The following is a 19,955-nucleotide window of genomic DNA, read 5'->3' as shown; positions in this document are numbered from 1 at the left end:
TATATATATATATATATATATATACACACACACACACAGACAGACAGCTATTTCCTGTTATTAGTGCTGCACAATGCTTGTGCCAAAAAGCTGGCGTTCTGTTTTCATGGAAAGTTGCCATTAGCAAATACAGCATAAAATGACACAAAGATTTGTCAATTGTGCCATTTTCAATTATTCGCCAACTTTGATTAGCTGATGTAATTTCAATCAGATGACTTTTGCTTGCACATAAATAAAGTTTTGTGGTTTTGACATATGCGTTGTGTGTTTACAGGTCTTCAGGTGGTGCTAAATTCTATCATTAAGGCCATGGTGCCGCTGCTGCACATCGCCCTGTTGGTGCTGTTCGTCATTATCATCTACGCCATTATCGGGCTGGAGCTGTTCATGGGCAAGATGCATAAAACCTGCTACTTCCTGGCTAACAAAGGTGGACCAACTTTTCATCCGATACATCAAATTGTAAAAGGATATCAAGTGTATCTAAAGCCAACACTTTTTTTTTTAGTTTTAGTGTTGAATCAGTTTTTATTAGCATTTTTTAAACAGGTTTCATAACATTCAGTATTGAAACTCAAGAAGGGTATAAAAAGTACAGGATACATGAGTATGTGAATTGAACATTGGCGGTCTGGCATGGACATTCAAGGGTCGGTGTCTAGGGCGACTTATATTTGGTTACACGATATGTAAAGCTAAGGCATTTCTGGGTTATGCATAATTCAATGTAGAAAGGATCATCACCACTATGACTATATCCACAGTATAATTCCGGTGGGAATTGAGATTGCGTGTCCAGATATTGTAGCCCTTGTCAGCACTGCTTAATACCTTCTCCGAACAAACATTTTAAACATCCTGATATGTTAGGAAAGTTGTAGAAAGGGAGGGAAACAGAGAGAGGAGAGCTGATAGAGGAGGGAAATTCGGAAAGAGGAGGGAAATTCGGATGAAAGAGAGAGGGGATTAGGGGGAAGGGGGGTCACGGTTCGTGAACTGAGGTTGTGTATCGTGATTTGAGGCGTCCAAGTCACCGCCAGGGTAGTGTTTTAGAGGTAGGACTGTAGGTCAGTGGAGGAGGAAAAGTGAATCCGCACTCTCCATTGGGACATGAACTTAGGAAAGGCATTAGCATCAGTCGCCATTAGTTCCTCCATAAGCATTATATAGTTGACGTGGCTAACCCATTGGGAAAGGGGCGGAGATACTAGATTTTTTCCAATTTAAGGGAATTACCTGCCTAGCTGCGGACAGAATATGTCTAAGTATCATGTTTTTTTGAGTCTTCCGGGATCCCGGCAGGAGTGACAGTAATACTACAGCTGGTGAGGGTACTAGGGTGTCTCCATATAAATGGTTGTAGATCTTGAATATTTTTTGTCAAAACGAGTAAATCATAGGACACGTCCACCATATATGGAGGTATGTGCCCCTTACCTCATTGCACCGCCAGCAGGTCTCTGGAGAAGAAGGGAAGATCCGATGTAGGGAGACCGGGTCTCTGTACCATCTGGTAAGGATTTTGTAGTTTTTTTTTCCTGAGCATATGAGGAGACAGATGATTTGTGAGTGTAATGATAGGTGGTGGACCAGTCTGAGTCCGTAAGGTCCCCGTTCAACTTCACTTCCTGTCCCAGTGGCAACATTAAAATGTGGCTCTCCTATCACTTTTTCTTCCAGTTAACCCTTCTCACTCCATCAAAAACAATTTAAAAAAAAATAACGTTTTGGCTTTAGATCAAATGGTAGACGTTTCAGGTAAATGTCTAAATATAATGTGAGCACATTGGAATGGTCTGCTATGTGTCATTTCTGCTTTACAAGATCAGACCAATTCTGCAGCTACTTTCTACCCAGCACAGCCGAGCAGCGTCATCCTCATCCTGGGGGACGTTGCTGTTTTGTGACAATTAAATAACCGACGTGTTAATGGAACATCCCAAAGCTGTGACCGGGCCTGGACTCCACAGCGATCGCCTCCAGGGGATCAGATATTAATTTGGTCACCGGGGAATTCTGGGAAAATAAACATTCCATTATCAGCTCTCATGGGAGTGAACCTGCCACTTCATTCGCTTGCCGAGCTGATTAAAATGCTGTCGCTGCATGGCAATACGTAATATCCGTTTCCTAGCCTGAGGATCAGGGCGAAATTATGTGTATTCCAAGTAGAGCTTATTCCATGAGAAATGGGAGATTTGGGAACGCTGTAACTGATTAATGTACATCTGTACCGATTACTGAGCCCCTTAATGCATACAGAGCTTAGCTGGGGACATAAATATTAACGTGTATCTAACCCTAATATGCTGCAGCTTACCAGTCCTTAGATATGATGGCGGCATTAGTTCATTTTTCCTTTATTTTCCTTTGTTTTCCTTTATTTTCACACTTACTCCTACTGTGACCACATTCGCTCATTGTACTTAATTTGTGGAGAAGTAGGGTTGTCACTCTAGGATATAGCTACAGAACAGCTCCCTATCTCCTCATCTCCATGACACATTGGGAGGTGTTTTGTAGTCCACAAAGAAAGCCAAGAGCGATGATAAGAGTGCAGCACAGGCAGGGAGCACAGGAAGTTATCAGCGCACATGATTTCAGCAATCAGTTTTTGCACTTATAGAACAACAGATACAGTATAACAATGGTATATTTAACAGATCAAAAGGGAGTAAATAGTTCATTGTTAGGGTTTCCATAAACCTTAACAAACAATTGATCTGCTCTTCCTGTTCTCCCTGGTTACCATCTCCTATATCAAAGACTTTTCTTCCTTACTCTACCTCTCAGACTGCCCACTATTACTGAATACTTGAATAGTCGTCCTCCTTGAAGATATTTCTGTTCACAGAGGCCTATTATATTCCACTAGTGTTGACATTTCTCCTGACTCCCTAATTAAGTCATTCTTCAGAATCCTTTAGTGATATCCCCTAAGCTCTTCTGTTGCAGTAAGATTTATACCAGCTGTATGCCAAGACTTTCAATTATTGAAGGGATAGTCCACTGAAAACTAGTATTTCAGTGTTCAGTAGATGCTGGCGATTTAAACCCCTTGACAGTCTCTTCTATATATGTGGGAGTTTGTAGATGAGACCTCTGGTCTGTCTTGCTGGGACTGTACATCTGCTGTGCCAGTAATGAGACGTTTCCACCTTCCCTGTGCTGAGTTCCCGGGTCTATACACCTGCTGTGCCCATTATGAGGGGTTCCCACCAGCCCTGGGCTGAGTTCCTGGGTCTGCCCACCAGCTGTGTCCATTATAAGAGGTTCCCACCATCACTGGGCTGTGCCCACCGGGCCTGCACACCTGCTGTGCCCATTATGAGGGGCTCCCACCATGCCTGAGCTGAATTTCTGGGTCTGCACATCTGCTGAACCCATTATGAGGGGTTCCCACCATCCCTGAGCTAAGTTCCCGGGTCTGCTTACTTAATGTGCCACTTATATTGGGCTCCCACCATCCCTGGTGGACTTTTATTTGTAATATATTATCTTACAGAAGGAGCTGGAACATACCAAGGTGGCCAGAGGTACCCCAAACTCATGGGTGGACAGGAACAGAACAGGGAATTATAGAAGAGAGACCCTATTTTTGGGGTATACAAAGTATTTAAGAAATTAGGTGCTTACTCAGCCCCCCACCTATAAGTCAAGTTTTCAGTTGACTGACCCTTTAAAGAGCACTGACAAATCCCACACTGCCTTATTGTGTATTAGAAACCATGAACCTATATAATGTCCCTATGACAGACATACAGATGCACATGTTCTATACCCTCTAGACCTATTTGGGTTAAAGCCAGCTAACTCACTAGAATGTGTTGGAGGTCACCGTAGCACCTGGGGGAAGCCCATGCAAACATATGATATACGGTATGTAGGTTGTCCCTATTAGAATTTGGTCCTAGAACCCCGGCACTGTTAGGCCACAATGCAAACTAATAACCCTCCAAGGTTAACAGCTATTTCATACCAAGCAAGATACCTGGGTGTACCCACTAGAATAATAGTCCTGGATTAGTAGACCATGTCAACTGTATGCATTTCCATGAAGGTCCCATCTGAGTGGTGTGGACTTTCAAAGTATATTTAAAGGCAGAGTTTTTTTCTGATATTTTGGATGAACTAACCAAGTACGTTTTGGCTGGTCTTCCCCCAGCAGCCACAAGAAGGCCAAGAGTAAGGGAGCTCAGGAGATCTGTCTACCCAAACATGGTTAAGTAGCCGATCATTTGAGGAGTCTAAATCCTTCTAATGACCATCTCTAAACCAACTCAATCTGCTTTACACAGATGGTGACGCAGTTCTATGTTCCCTTGGTAATTGGCCTCAGTGGTTATAGCCGATGTCACATGCAAGGCTCTGGTAAATAATAAATAACTAATAACCATCAAGCTTGTTGGGACTTTGTTGGTTCTGAGAATCAATTCATTTTGAATGGGGATACCATGGTTTTATTCATCCATGAGGCCCAGTAGACTCATCCAGACCTATTTGGTTCAATGGGGCCTTCAAATTTGTGAATAGAAAATGTCATTTTGAAGCAGTTTCATGTGGCCTGAAAATAACGCAACCACAGTGACTGTATCACAATCTTCACCGGGAACGTTCTGAACGGTCACACTTACTGTTGACTTCTGTCTCCATTCAGATGTCCCTGCAGAGGAGGAGCCCTCGCCCTGCGCCCTCATTAGCAATAATGGACGCCACTGTCCCAACGAGACCATCTGCGAGTCCGGCTGGGATGGGCCCAAGCATGGGATCACCAATTTTGACAACTTTGCATTCGCCATGCTCACCGTCTTTCAATGCATTACCATGGAGGGCTGGACGGACGTGCTCTACTGGGTGAGTGACGGACGTTTCTGGATATAGCCAAAATGGCTCCTGAGACACTAAAAATAAAATTGAATTCCAGGCAAGCAGTTAAATACACAAATGAAACAAATATATGTTAGCTGTTTTACCTGCCAATTTGTTTTTGTATTTCTGTCCTTCCAGTCCTGCAATTTATACTACTGTGTCACACAGCACGGAGGTTTTGTCCTTCAGCCAGTAAATAGACATAAAGGAAGTAGCAGTAGAAGGATGAGCACATCTTTGTTCCTATGAGCATGCTCCTTGCTCTGCAGCACAACTCATTGTGCTGCTTCTCCTTCCCCTAGTCTGAGCTCTGCTGTACAGGAACTGCTTAGAAGCTGATACCACGTTAGATTTAGGCACTTTTTTCTTTGCATCAGTCCCCGATTACCAGTGTAAAGAAAAATATAAGCAGTTCTGGATTTGTCTTGCATTCAGTAAAAACAGAAATGGGTTCCAACTTTTCCCACTAAAAAGTTTGGGCTAGAGATGAAATGTAAGTGTAAGGGTCAGGTTTTGGCATAGGGTAAGGTACTGTGGGGACCTAGGGCATTATTTAGGGATTTAGATTAAGGGCTTCATTTATAAATATTCCGCCAGGCGTATGCTGTTCTTGCATCACTGGCGCCCCTAGGTGGCGCTGATGAGTATTGGGATTTATATAGCAATGCAAAATGTATATAAATGGAGCCGTAAGAAGGCTGATGGCTATAGTGGACACTTTATAACATAGGGAGAGTCAGGGATGCCGCAGGATCACACTTGTCCTTCTCGAACTCCTCACCAAAAACTAACCAGGCTGACCCATAGTGCTCACATAACGATGTACACGATCCCCGAGCATAAGAAGTCTTCTTTTGCCTATCATTTAATTCCACCTCTGTAATTGTGTTTAGATGCAGGACGCCATGGGATACGAACTGCCCTGCGTGTACTTCGTCAGCCTTGTCATCTTTGGGTCCTTTTTCGTTCTGAACCTGGTTCTTGGTGTGTTGAGCGGGTAAGACAATCTAGTTCCTTTTTTGGGTGAATGTCCTACTTTTTTATTTTTTATTTATTGAAATGTTGTTAATTGTCACTTAAAAAAAGGAACTGATTTATAAATGTTCCGCCCAGTGTATAGCTTGGCGAATGTTGTTCCCAGAGCACAAGTGCCACTAGATGGAGCCAAGGAGCATAGAAAAATTCCTGTGCTCACCATCGCCATCTCGTGGCAGCATTTCTGTGCAAATGGCATTCACCAGGCTGTACACTGGGCAGAACATTTATAAATCAGCCACTTGTGTATATGTGTGTGTATATTTCTACTATGTTCTTTCCATCTCTTACAGCATCAGTTATATTCATAATTTCCTTCTTGCTCACTCCTGTGCTTTTCAGCCATGTCTCTCTATACTCTATACCTACATTGCTGTTAGAGATGACACAATGCTGCTCTCTGGATACAATTAAATACAACCCAGCAGAGCGGAGAAATAAATATGAATCACTTGTCCTTTCGTTTTGAGAACTTGGTTGGTGTTCATTCTGGTAGTTGGCGAACGCAAAGAGCCTTGAAGCAGTTTGGCTCAGGGCAGTTCCTAGTAAGTTACCAGTGGGTTGAAGTTGTCAGCAAAAGTCTTAGAGATCGGACGTTGTCACCTTAGCTTCTTTAAACAATCGTAGGCATTGCCGTGGCTTACTCTTTTTCTATGTAAGCAGAGAATTTCCTTGTCTGCACTTTGCTTTCCTCCAGTCCCGGCCGGAGCCCTCGCCGCACGCTCTTGCCATTTTTAGCAGACTGCAAATTACAGGCTCGATGACGAAGACGCGAGCACTTGAAATCCTGAGCTTTATTCATGATCTCCGTAAACAGCTGCCGCCAAGAGCCACGATTCCTTTATCTTCCGGCAGATACAATTGCAGCCTTTTCATCTCACAAATAATACCTTGAATAAAAATGTTTATTGCTGATAATGCTGCACGCAGCGTGTCGCTCGCTCGCTCAAGTGACAACAGGGGAAGCGAGAAAAGATTGCCTGATAACCTGACACTTTCATTTCGTAACGCTGAAGGAATGTAGGGAAAGAGGATGTTGGGCAGGCAGATCGCAATCTGCGTTGTGATTTTAAGGCGCTATGCGTTATATATGATTTGTTGTACTACTGCGTCTGGCGTGGTAGGTGGAGTTTTCTGTATATCGTTCATACAGTACGCTGCCTCTGTATGGTTTAAGGGAATACCCCGGGGTTGCCTCTGATTTCCTCTCTTACTCTTGTACTGGCTAGCTTAAAAGGAAACTGATAGTCATTTAAGAAGACGTTTTTGGAGAGTAAAATGTACTGTTCCCAATTCTTAGAGCTGGTGTGGGACACTCTACACCGACTCTATAGCTCGGGAACTGCTGATCCCTCAACTCACGTTCATCTCCCTGCAGAGAGCAGTGACTGTCAGTCACCGCTCCCCGCAGGGATTCCCCCTTCCCTCTCTGTTCCTCCAGCACTCATTGGTGGGACAGACAGGGGAGGGGGCGGGCACAGTTGGCTCTGACTCCAGAGAGGCAGAGCCAGCTGTCAATCAGGCAGTGGGGTGGACCCCGACAAAATTGTCAAGACCTTTCCCTGCTGCAGAGCGGCTGTGTGCTGTCGGCAATTAGCAGGCAGCTGCCCACTAGATGCTGACTTTGGGTCACAGGAGGACATTGGTAAACGTACTCCTTTCACCCAAATTAGGATTAAAGCGAAAGAAAATGTTTGGCTTTAGTTTTCTTTCAAAGTGTATCCATAGTCCAAACTTTTTTTTTACTGATGAATAGGGTAGGGAAGGGTTGAAACCCTAGTTAGTTTTTTGTTGTTGTCTGTAGATTATTATTAATTTCCTGCCCCAAAGACACAACAGGAAGTTAGCCTCTCTAAAGTGAGGTAAAAAGGAAATCAGTAGAAATTAAAGCATTTTTTTTAAAGTGAGGGTTATGACCCCTGCAAACTTTTTTGTGCCATCTGTGTCCCATAAGGTAGTTTTCCCTTCACCTACTCTCTGATAAACACAACAGGAAGTGAGAAGAAATCCCTCCAAAGAGAGGAAAATCTTTGTAAAACTGTGCTTCAATCCTGCTGGACTAGTCAGTCTGAAGTGTGACTTTCCCATTCAGCAGAGATCATGTGATCCTAGGCGTCCCTGCCATGGTTGCCCACCAGAGATAAAGGAGCCAATAGAGAGATTTAGGAGGGGATGAAACCAAACACAACTTTCACAAATATTAAAAAGCATTTAACTTCAGCTGCCGATATCTCAAGATCCGCCGGTCATTCTCAGGTTGTGACAGTAGTAGAAGTAGTGAGTAGAAGTCCACTTTAACTTTCTCTTTTTGACCATCTTTAGTGGCAATCTCTGCCTCATCCATTTGTCCTCCTCTGACCTCCAGCGATCCATAAAAGGCTCCCGTGACTCCTCCTGACAGGTCTCATGAGCAGAGAGGAGTCTGCGGGCCCTGCAGCCTTTTCATCTGAAGGACCGTGAGATGAACATGACATTCCCTCTAAAGCCATAAAAAGTAACACCCAGCCTCACACAGTGCCGACATTGATATTCTGCTCCGGAATCTGCGCCCCTCTGCTGCCGCCAACCTTTGTCTCGCTCTTCTTCTGCTTTGATCGCAATTTGACATTTTGTAAAGCACAAACAGCCGCTTGTGGAAACCGAGGCTGATTTCTCTGAGATCACGCGGGATTATTCAAGGAAAATTCCCTTGAACTTTTTAGAAAAATTTAAAAGGTTTTGAAAATCTTTTTTGTCCAGGAGACCTTTGGGAAACCTTGATCTCTTCTTGAAGGAAAATGGTCCCCTTGTTGGGTTCTTACCGAGCCAACATATAACGGTTACTATTTACATTCCATAACTGAAACATCTGTGCCACTGAACCTATAAGTTATTATTATTATATTATGTACAGTGCGGTTGTCAGAACTATTCTTTATGTCTTTCTGGGGTGTGAAGAAAATTTTTCTATGTAGCACCTTTGGGGTTTGTCCTAGTACCAATGAATATTCCGATCCCAGGTGGAATCTTATATTATCTTATATTATCTATTGTAAATTATTTTATTGTAATGCAGTCTTTTTAGCTTTTGTTTTCTACCCTTGAAACAGAAACAGGAAGTAAGGTGACACATCACATTGACACACCTTGAGATGGGTGGAAATTCATATATTGTACAGATACTTGACTGATAAGGCTTAAAGGAGAACTATGGGGTTAAGGCTTTTCCCCATAGTTCTCCTTAGGGTAACGAGAGGACACAAACTAGCGTCCTCCCGTCACCCTAAGCTCAGTATACCGCGAGCTACAGCTCGCAGTATACTGAGACGCCGCAGCGGAAGCGGATCCCGACAATTATGTCTGGATCCGCCCAGCTGCGTAAGGGACAGAGGCAGAGCCAGCTGTACCCGCCCCCTCCCCCGTCTGTTCCACCAGTCAGTGCTGGCGGATCGGAGCGGGGAGGGGGGAATCCAGCCCCTCCCCTGTCACGGCAGAGAGCCGTGACAGGATCGAGAGGTAAGTGAGCGCCAGTATGTGTTCGCCGACCTCCCGATCTACTGAGCCGACCTGTGACAGTCTCATTGTCACAGGTCGGCTAGAACTATGAGGTGAGTGAAAAGCACTCACCTCATAGTTCTCCTTTAATGCAGGGCTGGATAAATCCCAGGAGCCTGGTAGACAATGCTCATTAAAAATGAAAGCTGGTGCCCAACTTTTGAGGCTTTCTCTAGTTGTTGTCAATGGAGCATGCTCCTAAAACAAAATCCTGCTGGCTCTTGGATTGGATAGACTGGCTCCTGAATTCCATATTAATTTATCTCCCCCAGCCTAATTACAGAACTGAATAGCGAGTATTCATAGGTGTTATTATGATATACTGTATGCACCTCCATTCTTCTCCCAATAATCTTTCAGTCTTTTTAAGGCAAAGAAATCCTCTCTGTTGAAGCTCTAGGGTGTGACCTTGCGACACAGGGCATGCTCTGCATGGGCGGGAAATTTATGTAGTTGTAGGTGTGGCATAGATTGTAAATGGAAGTTAATATAAAAGGAAGCACATATTGTAGACAGAGTTAGCCCTCCACAGTAGGAAAATGCCACCCATCATTTAAGGCACGGGTAGGCTACCTTGGTACTCCAGCTGTTGTAGAACTACAAGTTCCATGAAGCATTGCAAGACTCTGACTGCCATAGGCATGACTCCCAGAGACAGAAGCATGATGGGATGATGCAGCTGGAGTGCAGAGGTTGCCTACCCCTGGTTTAAGGTATATCTAAGCCCATTCACTAAGCTTTCAAATAAGCTTTGACATGTTAATGTCAATTTAAAAGTTAACATTTTTTGTGAAACCGCGTCTTTCATTAAAATAATCCCTGGTGATGTTACCATGAAGGTGTCCGTGAAGGTTCTCATTCATCCAGGTCATGTTATATCTGTAAAAAATAAGTCAAGGCAACTGGACTTGCTGTATTTTTCTTGAAGACGTTTCACTGGACATCCGACCAGCTTTCTCAATTCAGAATGCCTCCACCTAGTGGAGACTAAAAGTAGTGACACACAATGTGCAGGCATGGCCCCATTGTGAAGCCAGTCCTGAGCGATGATGGGCAGCTGACACTGGACCGAGAGCAGGTAGGCATGAAGTGGTTGAAAGAGGCTGGAAGAGATCAGCTGCACTAAGATGGAGGGAAGGATGAAAAAACAGGATTTTACGTATACCTATACAGTGTAACAAATGATCAAAGTTTCATTGTACGTACATTTGACCTCTGTGTAGTCTCTGCTTCTCCCTGGTATCTATAGATGGAGACAAAGCTTTACCTTGTCCCATGCTCCTGTTTTTTGGTGTTTTTGGACTATTGCTTTTCCTGTATTTAACCGTTCTCTGCCTCATCAGAGAGTTTTCCAAGGAGCGAGAGAAGGCCAAGGCTCGGGGTGACTTCCAGAAATTAAGAGAGAAGCAACAGCTGGAAGAAGACCTGAAGGGATATCTAGACTGGATCACGCAGGCCGAGGACATCGATCCCGAGAATGAAGACGAGGACATAGATGAGGACAAGCCACGGAACAGTGAGTCTTTCTTCCTGTAGCTTTGGTGACACCCTAATTATTACACCTCAAATGTATGAGTAGTAAAAGTGGCTATTGGCATCTGTTCATGTGTGCAGGTCAGGTGTGTTTTCTGTTGTGTGTGCCCCTTTGGAGAGAGTTTCCCCTCACTTCCTATCCTGGAGACACCACAGGAAATGAGAGTCTCCACAATGAGGGGAAATCCACCCTTAGACAAATGGCACCTAAATAAGTGTCCTATAGGATGATTTCTATTTACTTCCTGTTTCTGGGGCAACTGTAACATTTTAGATTTCCCATCGCACAAAGGAAATGAGAAAAGAGAAAAAGATTTGTCCAGTGAGGACACAATCAGAAAAAAAAACAAAAAAACAAAAAAAGGGAAAGTATCAGGGCCCATTTACTATACTTCTTTGCAGTGTGTTAAGGGCGCTTGTTAACGTGCTTAGGTGCTTTGCTTTAAACCAGTCTGTTGAAATGAATGGGCTGCCCATTTGTTTCCTCCTTTTGGTCCCGGATATTTAAATTGTTGCAAATACTATTTCATAAGCGTATCCCGAAAACCCCCTGGACAGCTCTTTTGCATGGTAACTTAGCTGATCTCTCCAGACCCCAGTGCAGTCTTGCACATTTTATTGTACAAGCTGCTCAATTGATCATCTTTGGTATCTGGAAAAGGCAGTTGATCCCTTTTAGAGCGGTTAAACTAAAGGTTGACGCGACTATGATTAATGAACGCTTCACGAGCATATTATCTGACAAACACAAACGCTTCTTGCAAATTTGGATGCCTTGGCTTCGCCTTTATCACCCAGACCTCAATCCGGACACATTGTAGGGTCAGCGATGGGGATGTTTGCCACCCATCATCTCCCCCCTTACTCCACATGGTGGGGGGCTTCTCTCTTTATTGTTTTCGTATCTCCTTAGCCCCCCTTTGTTTCTTGACTCCTATTGTTTACTCGACAATGTATTTTGCACTTCAACCCTTAGTTGGCCCATTACCCATATGGTACAGGACCGTTGCCAATTATCTTTCATTAGTACTTACGGATGGATTCTCCTGAACATTTCTTTCACCACTGTGCATTAACATAGGAATCTTTTTTCTTTATGTCTATGGCATCACCGACAATAGCCTGTAATGTTCAATTGAGTGATAGCATCCCAGATGGTACCATTTGCACTATTTCTTACCGAGAAAATGTTATGAAGTTTGCAATCATTTTGATATTCCTTTCATGCTACCTTATGTCATTATGTGCTGTGTTGCGCTCTCTTTCTGATTCCAGTCCTGTAACAGTGTCGTGCCCCATGACTGCACGTTTTGTACTATAACACTCTTTATCGTTCTTTGAAAATGAATAAAAACATTGAAACCAAAATGAATGGGCTGCCAACGCACCCTAACATGCTAATGCAATGCACCACTGCCCATTGTGGCATGCTATAACACCAATGCATTGCCTTAGTGTGTTGGGGTGCCATTCAAAATGAAAGGCATTGCAATGCACCAGTGCATTTTACATGAGTTGTAACACATTGCATGAGTTAACCCCTTAACACACACAACCATGATGCAGAAGTGTAAATGGGCCCTTAAAGCAGACCTTTACACTTAAAAATAAAATTCTACCAATGCATCCCTCTATGTACGATGATTAATAATAACATAGACATGTCAGGTGTACAATGCTGTGATCGTGAAATACTTACACTTGCAGAGCATTCACTTCCTGCTTTGAAAGGGCAAAATGATTTCAGATTGCCAAAGCAATGCACACTGGGATTGCCTTGTCATCAGCAGAGCATTGCTGGGAAATCTCATCTGTAGTCTTATGAGATCTCAGGGAAGGGCATTTTCCTCCCCTGAGATGATGTGCATGGTCACATGTCCTAGTCACATGTGCCAGAAATCCAGGAAGTAAAAGGAGAGCTTGTAATCTGCCCTTAGTAATCATGACCATTGTCAGAAGACCGGGGAAGAAAAGAGAAATAAGGAATGCAAAGAATACAAAGCCGGCAATCATCTAGAAGTATGTGTATATAGATTGTCATTACTAAAGGTGTGTTTGTTGTCATTTTAAAGATATGGGTAAAGCTCCGCTTTAAGGTTTCATTGTTAACATAGTTATTTTTTAGTGTTTACAAATCTGCAAACTATTTATAATTTTTTTTTCAATTGTTTGGAGAACATCTTTGTTTCTACATATAAACATTATTAACATAGGACAGACCCGTGACAAAGTAATAAGACATCCCAGCACTGCCTGGGTGCTTGTTGACAGCTTGTGTATAAAAGGCTAGTGTAGCTGATCCTGTCTCTGCTAGGAGAGAGGGATGGGGCATGTCCCTCCTCTGAGTCATTCAGCAGACTGTATAATCTGATCTCTCCTTCTGTACAGGTCTGCTTCACAGCACAGATGTAGAGGTTGCCTGCAAAATGCTGAATTATGAATGTTAACGTGTAATATTTCATATTTGCTTGATAGAAAATACATTATTAAACATTCAGTGAATGTAAACCCTAACAACTGCTATTTGCTATTATTTGGTCTGTTGAATATACCATTGTTTTGTTAAATCTGTTTCTTCTGAGCTCCTGTAACTCTGCAGTGCTATCATCCCTGCCCAGTTCTCCTTTGTGGACTACATGTTATGGAGGGGAGGTGTTTTGTAGTCATGTTCTAGGTGACAATGCCGATCTTCCTTAGATACGGCACAGTAATCGTGTGTTGTCACCTTAGGACAGGAATTGTGTTAGGCTTCAATTCAAGTTATGTGCGATTAGATAGTTTTATATGCATTTAAAAAGCTTTTGTAAACCCATCTAATGAGTTTCAATGGGTATATTCACACTTTGCATCTAGATGCGTTTATCTGCAGTCAGTTTATCTGCGTTTTCAAAAAATAGAAGTCAAGTGCTTCTAGGAACAGATTTTAACTTTGAAACACATGTAAACGCTTTTTGATGCTAGGATGTGTTACCAGATGCATCTAAACACATATGCATGTAAATGCGCGTCAACACCTGAAAAAGAAAAGTAATGCAGCCACCATATCAAAGAACTAGCAAGCTGCAATATATTACATTTTGGTTCTTGGATATAGATACACTGTAAAAAAAAAATGAATACAAATATCTTACAATGGTCCCTTTAAGGACTTATCAGACAAGATAAAGATGAATCGGCAGCAGGAGGTGGCGGTTGGCGTTTGTCCCGCATCCCTCCATTTGTGTCATCATTGTGATTTACGGCCTGACCTCTCCCTCCAATGACACAAAACGGACAACCTGCTTGACTCTGTGATCTAAACATATCTCGCCCCTAATGGACTGAGACATTTGTCCGGGGAAGGAGGGCAGACACGAGTCGAGTGCCGCATGCGAATTCTCTCAGGCTCCGTCTCCCGTCCTTTATTGGCATCCGCTGGAGCGTAAAATAATTCTCCGCTAAATTTAACAAGATTATGTGGAAAATCCAGCCCTGGAAGGCATCCTGCATGGGCTCGTCTGAGCGCCGGGGCAGTGCGACACAGACTGATCATCTCCTGCCAGACAGGGGGCCATGTTTATCCAAGCGTCTGAATTGAGAACTGTCTGTGATGCCCACGGCAGCGATCCTCATTACAGCCTTGGGGCAGGTTTAAAATTGAATAGGACATTCTGATTGGCTGCTACACCGATCGGCCATAACATTATGACCACTGAGAGGTGAAGTGAATAACATTTATTATCTCTGTGGGGGGATATATTAGGCAGCATGTGAACATTTTGTCCCTGAATTTGATGTGTTGGAAGCAGAAAAAAATGACAAGTGTATGGATTCCAGTGACTTTGACAAGGGCCAAATTGTGATGTATAGAGGACTGGGTCAGAGCAACTCCAAAACTGCAGCTCTTGTGGGATATTCCCGGTCTGCAGGGGTCAAGACCGACCAAAAGTGGTCCAAGAAAGGAAAACCGGTAGGGCCATGGGTGGCAAAGGTTAATTGATGTAAATGGGGAGAGAAGGCTGGTATGTGTAGTCCGATCCAATAGAAGAGCTACTGGAGTTCAAATTGCTGAAAAGGTTCATGCTGGCTCCTATAGAAAAGTGTCTGAACACACAGTACATCGCAGTTTGTTGTGTATGGGGCTATGTAGCTGCAGACCAGTCAGGGGGCCCATGCTGACCCGTGTCCACCCCCAAAAGCATCTACAATATGCATATGAGCATCAAAACTGGACCATGAAGCAATGGAAAAAGGGGGCCTGATCAGATCAATCACATTTTCTCTTATATCATGTGGATGGCTGGGTACATGTGTGTCACTTACCTGGGGAAGAGATGGCACCAGGATGCACTATATGAAGAAGACAAGCTGGTGGAGACAGTGTGAAGCCCTGGGCAATGTTCTGCTGAGAAACCATGGGACCTGCCATTCATGTGGATGTTACGTTGACACGTAAACCTAAACATTGTTACTGATCAAGTACACCCCTCCATGGAAAAGATACTCCCCAATGGCAGTGGACTCTTTTAGCGGGATAATGCGCCCTGCCACACTGCAAAAATGGTTCAAGAATGGTTTGAGGAACACAGCAATGAGTCTGAGTGATGACTTGGTCTACAAATTCTCCCGATGTCAATCCAATCGAGCATCTGTGGGATGTACTGGAAAAACAAGTCCGATCCATGGAGGCCCCACCTTGCAACTTATGGGACTTACAGGATCTGCAACTGACAGCTTGGTGCCAGATACAAAAGCATACCTTCAGAGCTCTAGTGGAGTCCATTCAACCTAGTAAGGAGGAAAGTGGAAACACAGATATGATTATTTAAATTCATCACCATGTGACCATGTGTTACAGCTGTAGAAAATATACAGGCTTATTCACAGAAGGGTGAAGAGTTTGGAGAAGGCAGGAGAAGTGAACAATCTAGGCCAACATAGCTGATCTTGAAACATTCTCCAATTCAGCTCACTTCCCAGTTCAGCCATGTTGTCCTAGATTGATCACTTCTCCAAACTCTTCACCCTTTAGTGAATCACCCTGATAGATATCTATACATTCCCTGTAAAAGTGTTATCATTGTTTTAATTGTATTCATTTTATGCCCTGAAGACGTATTTATATATCGGATCTCTTCCTTTCAGTGAGCATGCCGACCAGTGAGACTGAGTCTGTGAACACCGACAACGTAGGCAGTGGCGATGTGGATGAGGAGGGCTGCGGAGTCCGGTTGGCGTGAGTAATATGTATAGTTTTAAATGTCTAGTTACAATAAAGTGTTTGTACAGACGGGACTTGCCTGATGCTAATCATATTGTGTGAACCTTCAAGCGTTAGTTAGTTCCTAATTCCATTTGCACGGTTTGCTCTTCACGTATGCAATTTCCCTACATGGGAACACACAGCAAATGAATTTATCTGGCTGAACCCGGCTCAGCGCAAGGCCTGTGTGCTGTTCAGCCTATAGCGTGTGCACTGAAAGTTGTGGGAGTGTCACTGCATATCCAGCACAACTGTAGAGTTGGAGAAAATGCTGCGCTGTACTGGAGGAGAGTGGGAAAAGGTAGGCACTGCCTTTTATTTTGTTCATTTATTATAAAAAATTCTAGGACGTTTTAGGTGGATGATAATAAGCTCCACCCTCTATACCAGACAAACCCTGCCTTCCAAACCATTAAAGAAGATTGGCATTTTTAAACACTTTAATGCCTTTTAAAAACACCTCCACATTCAGCTAAAAGTGCAGTACATCATTGCACGACTGTGTTAAATATAAGTGGAAATATATTTTTCATAGTTTTTTATGCTGAAAGAAGAAGAGAGATAAGTTCTGGCATCCTCAGCACCTCTGTTGCAACAGCGCGTCCTATTGGTGCTGCTAATCCTGTGCTTGGTATGTGAACAGCACCATCTAGTGACAGGCACAGCTTACACTGGAAGGATGGCAGGGGATGCAGGGCCTCATATATATTATTTTAAGGCTCAGACCTGCTAGAAAGGAATGCAGGGCTTCAATTATTATTTATTGCCACATATTTTCTTATGATAAAGAACTGCAGCGATGTACAAAGCAGGCAGTGAGTCCACACACACACACTGTATCTCAGTGACTTTTAGACAAGCTGCAGTCTATAAAACTTTCCACTTTTGCTGCCATATTGAGATAATATCTGTTTTATGTTTGTTATTTTAAAATCTCTGCTTAAAATCTCTTGAAAAGTGTTTTTACCTCCTCTGTAATTTCAAGAAGGGGGCTTGAGGGTGGTGGGGAGTTAATGTTTACCATAATTAACCCTGTCTGCACTGTGCTGGCAGACCTCATTATTAGTTATTATTACTGTAAACTTGATTTGAATCTGTCCTAACAAAAAGTTAAAGTTTTAGAAGCATTGTATGGTAATGAGAGGAAATGCAGTGTGTCCCCCTTGGTCTAGGGGACAGAGTCACTCGCAAGTTTTTCGGAGTATCTTGCAGACTTCCTAAAGGCCTCCTACAAAGAAACAGCTAAAAAGGTAAGACATTTTTTTTAGGCAGGCTGTGTGAATGGGAACAAACATGTACAGGGGTTTTCTCAATGTGACTGCAAAAGTGGAAATACACTTTAGCCAACTTTTGTTTTTTAATGGTTTTGGATAGAGCAGGGAACCACCGGGTTCTTTTTTGCTGGTCGTACCTCATTGGGTAGCTTTCCCTGCACTTCCTGTCTAGGAGACACAACAAGGAGTAATAGAACATCTCTCTAAGGCCCCGTTCACATGTAGCGAATTATCGCGCGATTTCGGCCGCGATATCGCGCATTTTTGCCGCGCGATATTGCGAGAAGTCGCCGGCCAATGGTTTTCAATGGAGCTGTCTTAACTCCATGTCGCGCGTCGCGGTCGCAAGTCGCTTCTACCGGACCCTTTTTTCGGCGGATTTTGCGCGATTTTGCCTTTTTTCTATGGAGCCCGACGGAGAAGGTCGCGCTACCGTCGCTGGATCGTCGCTGGAACGTCGCCCCGAAAGTCGCGCTATCCCGGCCGTGCGGATCCGCTGCAAAAGGTATGTCGCTAGGTGTGAATGGGGTCTAAACCAGTGGTTCTCAACCTGTGTAACCTCAGAACCCACATTTGTTCTTGGTCATTAAGTCGCGAACCAAGTCGCACTGCAAAGGAACGCACTGGCATTAGGGTACCACGCGCTCTAGTGTGGGTGTACGAACTGTGGGTGGGAAGTGCGTTTAGGGTACCATTCAAATTAATGGCAATGCAACACACCTCCCACACCAGAATGCATAGTGGGTGTGATTACGTGGTACAGTGCGTCACTCACACGGTACTATGTGATTAAGGCACTGTACTAGTGTGCAGGGCCCTCAAAAACACTGACGTACACCACGGACACGAATCTCACACACTCACAGACATTCTCACACATACATACACACTCCAGAATTTTATTTTATTTTCTTAAGGTCCACTCAGTCTCCCTACCTTAACAGAACTGGAGTGAATCCTTAGCCTGGGGTCCAGTGTGGGCTGCTGTGCTGTGATAGAGCTCTATCCATATATGCATTGCTTTTACAGCTACTTTGCACGCCCTATAATGGTGCCGGCAGCCAGAATATGGTGTCACTCTGGTCCAGGTACCTCTATAGGACACGTGATGGAGCTGTAAGCAATGCATGCATGAATGGAGCTCCCTCGCGGCCATTGCACCATCCTATCTCAAGCTGACACTCGGCGCCGGGCATAGGGTTGCCACCTTTTCTTTCAAGCGAAACCCGAGCACTCTAGCGACGTGCGGACATTTTTGGGGGCGAATGAGTCACGACTTATTCATATATAAATAGTGCCACCCATTCATATGTAAATATCACAGTTGAGACTATATTCAGTGGGGGGCCAATAGCCCCTACCTTAATTTTGGTTGCCCCTGTCTGCATGGCATCTTGCGTCCGGGTTTCTGCTGCCATGAAACCCGGACACAGCATTCTAAACCCAGACTGTGCGGGTGAATCCTGGACAGGTGGCAACCCTAGCCGGGCAGAATATTTTGAACAGCTGCTTGGCGCAAGAACTGATCACCTAGAAAAGTGGAAGGCATGCAGTGACCCACTGAACACGGGGTCGCGACCCACTTTTGGAGTCAGTTGAGCAGTTGAGAACCAAGGCTCTAATCTGAGGGGGAGTACCCTCCTTAGGCAGTTGTCACCAGAACAGGCGTCCCCATTGGAAGACTTCCCCTCTATTGCTGTTCTGGTGACAACATTTTGGCTTTCCCGTCACGTTCTGTAATACAATAATTGGCCCTGCGTAAGTTTGGAGGTAACAGGTTCTCTTTCATATACGAAAACGTTGATGTTCTCAGATGCTGAGCAGCAATAGAGCCTGATATACAAACTCTCCCACAGGCTAATCTGCTAGTGTTATAGTGTTATATAGTGTTAAATTTAAATTCTGTTTTGGTGAGGAAAATTAAAAACAATTACAATCTGGATAAACTAGAAGGGTTTTAGAAAGCTTTAATGGTGGTTCTTGCCTGCTTCACCTCTTTATATTTTGACATAGGCCATTCTAGTGCCGCTGCTATAGTGATCGCTAAGCAGGACAGTCCACCATTGTTGTGATCACATGATCAGCTCCAACACCCCTCAAGCACACCCGGTTGTGTGTCTCACCAGGGGTAAAACAGTCACTGGGATGAGTGTAAACAGAGTGCTGAGGATTTCTGCAACTTTGCTTCTGAGCTGATGACAGGAGCATCAGAGTTGTATTGCATACAGAACGCTGTTGCAATGGTTGCAATTTTTTTCTTTGCAGGTGGAAATGGAAAGTTAACATTCACCAATATGGAAAACTATAAACAGTTCTATCTGCTCTATCTGCCCTTCCCTCCTCCTCTGCAGCTCCGTGTTTACTCCAGAAATACAGGTTCTCTTGAGGCATGCTGAAACTTTTAGTGCCACCACAGCGCCACGGGTTAGTGCACCGTGCATGGATACACTTTAATAGCGTTATAC

The 19,955-nt window shown here is 43.8% G+C and overlaps 1 protein-coding gene across 2 annotated transcripts in view; it reads left to right on the top strand.

Annotated features, from left to right (window-relative positions):
- The window catches only part of LOC108791575 (voltage-dependent L-type calcium channel subunit alpha-1C-like), a 338,499-nt gene that overhangs the window by 232,593 nt on the left and 85,951 nt on the right, over window positions 1–19,955 (top strand). For both annotated transcript variants that reach the window (XM_018562093.1, XM_018562095.1), the window contains 5 exons: window positions 278–433; window positions 4,661–4,857; window positions 5,766–5,869; window positions 10,785–10,957; window positions 16,099–16,189. In XM_018562093.1, the coding sequence (XP_018417595.1) occupies window positions 278–433; window positions 4,661–4,857; window positions 5,766–5,869; window positions 10,785–10,957; window positions 16,099–16,189 (721 nt within the window). The remainder of the gene's footprint in view (window positions 1–277; window positions 434–4,660; window positions 4,858–5,765; window positions 5,870–10,784; window positions 10,958–16,098; window positions 16,190–19,955) is intronic.

Source organism: Nanorana parkeri, unplaced genomic scaffold (genome assembly GCF_000935625.1).
Source record: "Nanorana parkeri isolate BGI_ZX_2015 unplaced genomic scaffold, ASM93562v1 scaffold560, whole genome shotgun sequence".
NCBI classification, from domain to species: Eukaryota; Metazoa; Chordata; class Amphibia; order Anura; family Dicroglossidae; genus Nanorana; species Nanorana parkeri.
Note: the sequence above shows the minus strand (reverse complement) of the source record. Positions and strands in the feature narration are given on the sequence as shown.